The 6047-nt window shown below is 37.6% G+C and overlaps 1 protein-coding gene across 1 annotated transcript in view; it reads left to right on the top strand.

Moving 5' to 3' along the window:
* The window catches only part of smc3 (structural maintenance of chromosomes 3), a 99135-nt gene extending 94208 nt beyond the window's left edge, over window positions 1–4927 (top strand). The window contains exons 25-26 of the mRNA XM_048608754.1: window positions 2091–2197; window positions 4392–4927. Coding sequence (XP_048464711.1) covers window positions 2091–2197; window positions 4392–4463 — 179 coding nt within the window. The 3' untranslated portion in view covers window positions 4464–4927. The remainder of the gene's footprint in view (window positions 1–2090; window positions 2198–4391) is intronic.
* Window positions 4928–6047: the final 1120 nt, after the last annotated feature.

The raw sequence follows: 6047 nt of genomic DNA, 5'->3' as shown, positions 1-6047 counted from the left end.
TTTGAAATAAATAGGGAGAGAGTGGGAGGCGGATAGAAGAGGGATCAGTGGGAGAGAGATCCCTTGAGGTTTGTCCGGAGGGAGGAGGGTAACTTCTTCAGGTTAGGCATCCTTAGAAGAGGCCCAACTTGCCATACACACTATGACAACGGTGTGTATACTTACACGATGCAATACAGCAACTTGCTGAGTCTCCTTCGATGGCACCTTCCAAACCTCCAACTTTCTCCGTCTTGGAAAACAAGAACAGCAGATGTATGGGAATATCACCAGTTGCAAGTTCCCTTCCATGTCAAACACTATCTTAACTGGAACTACTTCACCATCTCACTTATTTTCACTGCCACTGGATCAAATCCTGGAATTTCCTAATATAATTAGAATTCCCTAACAACGCTGATTCAACTTTATCCAGGTAAGGACAGCAGATTTCCTTCACGGAGGCTCCAAAAGCTTGTGTTTTCAAATAAACCTGTTGGACTATAACCTGGTGTCGTGTGATTTCTCACCTTGTCCACCCCAGTCCAACACTGGCACCTCCATGTCATCGCTAAAGGACATTAGTGAACCAGGTGTCTTTTTCCCAATGATCAACAATGGTTTGATGGTCATCATTAGACTCTTATTTCCACCATCTGCTGCAGTGGGATTCAAACTCGGGTCCCCAGAACATTTTCTGGGTCTCTGGATTAATAGTCTACAGATAACACTGCTAGGCCATCATTGACCCTTGTTCCCTATTGTAAAGGTTGTGAGTGGAACGTTTATGGTTGGGGTCACTGGGTGGGAAATAAAGGAAATAAATATATGGAATGAAATATCTAGTGATGAAAAAATTGTCATTTGTCATAAAAGCTCATTTGGTTCAAAAATGTCCTTTAAGGGAGGAAACTGCCATCCTGAAATTACAAGAGCTGTCTCTGATTAGTCCAGCAACAGCCTGACGTAGTCATTCTCATGGAATTACATCTTGCACACATCCCAGACAACACCGTCACCATCTCTGGATCTGTCCTGTCCCACCAGCAGGACAGACCCAGCAGAGTTGGCAGCACAGTGGTGCTCAGTCAGGAGGGATCTGCCCTTAGAGTCTTCAACATTGATGCCAGGCCTCGTGAAGTCTCACAACATCGGGTTGAACATGGGCAAGGAAACCTGCTGATTACCAGTACCCTCACCCCACTGCTTGGTTGATGAATCCTTTTGATCCATGTTGAGTAGCTCTTGCAGGAAGCATTATATCTATTTCAAAGAAGAGCACAAATTTAATGGGCTGAACAGCTGCCTTCAATGCTGTATCACACTATAGTGAAATGCTAGCATAATGTGGATTCTCAGTACCCTGTATTAGTGAGGGAATTTCAGTAAGGATTTGCACTTTACATATCTATTTATTGAGCTTATTTCCTCACATTCCACTCTCCATTTTAAAAAAAAAAGACCCAAAAAGGTTTGGAGGTGTAAATTTAGATATTGGGCAGTGGTAGCAATTGTCTCAGGATATGACCTGTCATTATTTGAATAGTTTTCAATATCCACTCTGTGCTTGCAGATGACAGTGGCCACATGGTGGGTCTTCATGTGTCCAAGGGTGCTGCCACTACTGTAACTGTGGTCCCTGCCTTGAAATCAATGTACTTGGTGGAGAGGCTTGAGAGAACAATTAAAAAGTAATGCTATTTAAATTTAAAAAAAAAACTAAATGAAATTTGCGCCAGATTGGTCAATGATTTTTGGTTATGTGTGACCACTGACGGATAAAGAGGCCAGTCTTTGCTGTGCACTTGTTGCTACACATTGTTTTGAAAGTCAGTGGAATGATGTGTTGCCTTGCTTTTCAGGTGTTTGACAGCAAGATCTTGCAAACTTGCAAAATCAAACTGATCCAGCACATGCACAGCCATTTATAGTCTTATCAGTGATCATGCCTTGTTGATAAATACTTGAATGTGAGCTGAAAAGATTCTGTTTGTACGTTAGGTCTGCTCTATAAACGGTTAATTTATTTTACAATGTGTCGCCTGTTTTTTTTTTTTACAAAGTGTAATCATGTTTGTAATTCTCTACTTTTTTCATATTTTACTCCATAGACATGATTTCTGAACTCTCAGCACATGCCCAGTTCATTACCACTACATTCAGGCCAGAATTGCTTGAATCAGCAGACAAGTTTTATGGAGTGAAGTTCAGGAACAAGGTAATTTCACATTTCACGTTTTCACGTTTGAATTGGGTGACATAACTTAATTATTGTTACATTCACAAGTTATTGGAAAATTTATTTGATCAATTAAAATTTCAAAATAGGAGGCAGGCACTTCCTGAGTCATAACAGTGTGCACCAGAAAGTGCAGAACAAAAAACAATTCCTTTCAGGGGAGCATAAAAAAGTGCTCAGAAGTTAGTAGCCATTATCTTGAATAGCTAAATATAAGAGTGTGAAATCTTTGTCTTTAATGGTCAATCCACACATGTATTTCAGTCAAGAAGATAATCTCAAACCTTGATCATTTACCTGAGAATGACCAATTCTCTCTAACTTCTCTGCTCCGTTACATGCGATACCTTGCTTCTGGAACATCAGTCTTTGTAGGGTGGTAGTTTTGAGCAGGGGTTTAGAGTATGTAAAAAAACAACGATACCTCAACCTGGCTGCTGAGTAATACATTGTGTTGGTGTTCAAAGCACTTCACTAAATGCTTGTAGCATTCCTTGTCATCCAACATAAGATCTACCTTTTTAAGGAAGGGATTAGTTCAGGGTAGCATCACATCTCTTGTATTTCTTTGCCATCCCACCAATCAGTCTCAACACCATTCTGATTTCCATGTTTGTTATGCCAAATTCATCAGTCTTGTGCGTATAGAGTAGCTTTGTATTAATTATTTCAGTACCTGCAGCAAAAAGAAATCTTCGTTGTTCTTTGCAATATGCAAGAAATTATTTAACTGGAGCATGGAAAGATTAATGTGTTGTCATTTACTTGTTAGTTATTTTGGATAATTTATTTAGAATTTGATTTTGTTTCCTAAAATATTAAAGGGCTAGTCATTTAATTTATGCCACTTGGGCTTTTATGTATATTAAATGGGTTTCTAATATGGAAAGTTTTGATTGAGATCTTCCAGCTTCTGACATTTTAAGGGCTTGATGTTGTTTGTTTAAAAAGTCTTTTAAATTGTGTGTTGCTGGAGAATTTCACACCCTTTTTGGGAGTAAATGAAAACTGTGATGAAGTAGCCGTGTCCTAGTCTTTTTAAAAAAGAAACTCCTTGTCAGCTCAAAATCACGTTAACTTTTATTGTATGTCAGACAGACTTGAAGTGATGGTTCATAGCTAATCTTGTTACTATGTTTTCTATTTCCCTACCAAATCTTCATGATCCTTCTGAAATCTTGTGTAACTGCAAAAATAATGTCAATTCATGGTAAAGTTGGCTGTTAGAAATTGTTGTGGAATGTAGTCTGTTGAATGGCTACATTTCATTTAGAGGTGACAGGCTTCACTTTGTCTTGTGAAACCCACACTCTCTCTGGCATATATAGAAATTGAAGTCCTGGGGATGAATATTTAAGCTAAGTTTCTGAAGCTTAGGACCATGTAAAGGCTATGTTGTCAATATTAAAATTTACATGATTTTAAATTATTTCCACAAAATGTAATCTCTCGTCATATTGAGAATAAATGAACAGCCAAGTGACTTGATTTTAAGAAGTAGTGTCTATTTGTTCAGCAGTACTTGATAATTAGATTAATATCAGTTGAACCTGAAAGCAACTTGTCAAATTTGGAATCAATAAGGTACCATCACAGACCTTGCCATTGGGTGCGTAATGCAAATGATAAAGAATCTTTCTTCCATTATTAAATTTGTGCAGTATCGAAAACGTTGTTTGAAGAAGTTTTGAAGGTGCTTAAAACAACAAATAAAGTCTCCTCTTATTATTGCATGTTAAATCTTGCAGGAGTAAAATTGAGGTGCTGCATATTTTTGTCTGTAACTCATTTGGATACCTGAGGGACTTTCTCCAAGCTGATTTGGTTTGATTTATTGTAGTTGCATGTGCCTAAGTACAATGAAAAGCGTTGTTTTGTGAGCAGTACAGGCAGATCATAGCAAACATGGACATATACATCATAGGGCCCTTAGACAGAGCGAGACATACAAGGTCACAATTGCACAGGAGATGAGCAAAGCAAGATCCATATTATTTGAAGGTAGAGAGGTCCATTCAAGCTATTATTTTGTCTTTTCTAAAACATTTTTTCAGTCACAATCTTCCTATTTCTGCACATGCTATGTTTAAATTTGTTATACAGTTTGTACTTCATACTGTTAACTTCGAGGAAAAGTAATGCTGTTTAGATAAAATAACTACTTGTTTTACAGGTCAGTCACATTGATGTGATCACAGCCGAACAAGCAAAAGATTTTGTGGAAGATGATACTACACATGGATAAAAATGGGAGACCCTGACTTCCAGTTGATTGATCTTAAGTTGTATACTTTTTATCTGCAGGTGTGAATTATACAAGTAGTCCACATATTCATCACCCTAAACTCTAGGTGGTGACTGCATTTTAATATGGTCAACTTTGGAGCTATTCTTAATCCTATCTCTCTGAGGATAAACTGAGAATTTAGTTCCAGAGTCCTTGGCATTTAGGAAGTGACCAGTGTAGATATTTTTTTCCCAGTATATTGTGCTTCTGTTATATCTTTACTGGAATGCATTTTTTGAAAAAAGTCTGCTTCGGATATCTTTCTCACATAATTGAACTCTGCTCATGGTTTTGTAAAGTTTCTAGTTGCAGTTTTTATGCTCTTTGAAATTACCATTACAATAAATGGACCTTCTTTATGTAATTTTATCATTTCCACTGTTACGTTTCATTCTTTTAAAGAGTTGCAATAAAATGTTAGAGCAATATTTTAAGTGTCTTCACTTTTGTGTTTGGAGTGCCCCTGTTGTACTACATTTTGTTGGTAGGATTTGTGAAGTTACACATAGTTCAACTTTTACATGTACCACCGTCTAAGTTTAGACTGAAGCGCACAATAATGGGCCACATGTTGCAGTCAGTAATGAGCAAATCCTTCATTATACCTAATGGTGTACACGGACAATTTATGGAACATGTTGTGTTCTTCCCCCCCCAGTCCGCAACTAACATTATGGGAAAATTCTAGGACAAGTATGAAACGAGCAAAGAACAGTGTATCATCTTCACCAATCATATTTAAGAATTCTTAATGAGGCACACAGAATCTGAACTAGGAAGTATTGGTTGGAATATTGAATCCGTGACAAATCTGGAGCAGAAAGCAAAATAAAATGGGAAACAAATACAGAGAAGAGGGAAGATCCTTTAGAACCGAGACAATGAGAAACTTCTTCAGCCAGAGAGTAGTGAATCTATGGAATTCATTGCCACAGAAGGCTGTGGAGGCCAGGTCAGAGTATTTTTAACACCGAGATAGATAGATAGATAGATTCTTCATTGTCAGGGTGATCATTGATTGTCAAGGGGATCAAAGGTTATGGGTAGAAAGCCAGAGAATGGGGTTGAAAAATCAATCAGCCGTGACTGAATGGTGGAGCAGACTCGATGAGCCAAATGGCCTAATTTCTGCTGTTATGTCTTATGGCCTTATAGGATTCAGCATATATTTTTTAAAAAGTTTATTTTTTAAAATCTGGTACAATTAAAAGCTGATGGATTGAGATTTTACATTTGTAAAGCTCGTTTTCAGTCCTGGAGAGGTTTGATGGAAATAAAGACTTATGTTCTAAAAGTTTTTAGTTACACTGGTATGAACAAACTACTTTATAAACAGTTTGCTGCACTTTGGGGGGAAAAAAAATCTCTCTTGGATTAAGTCCATGTCCTGCCTGTGAAAACAATTTCTCCCTATTAAAACATATGAATTTTGAAAATAAAAGCAAAAACTGCTGATGCTGGCAATCTGAAAAACAAAGTGCTGGAGAAACTCGGCAGGTCTGACAGCATCTGTGGAGAGAGAGACCATGTTACGTTTCATTG

The sequence above is a fragment of the Rhincodon typus genome, chromosome 20 (assembly GCF_021869965.1).
Source record: "Rhincodon typus isolate 14 chromosome 20, sRhiTyp1.1, whole genome shotgun sequence".
NCBI classification, from domain to species: domain Eukaryota; kingdom Metazoa; phylum Chordata; class Chondrichthyes; order Orectolobiformes; family Rhincodontidae; genus Rhincodon; species Rhincodon typus.
Note: the sequence above shows the minus strand (reverse complement) of the source record. Positions and strands in the feature narration are given on the sequence as shown.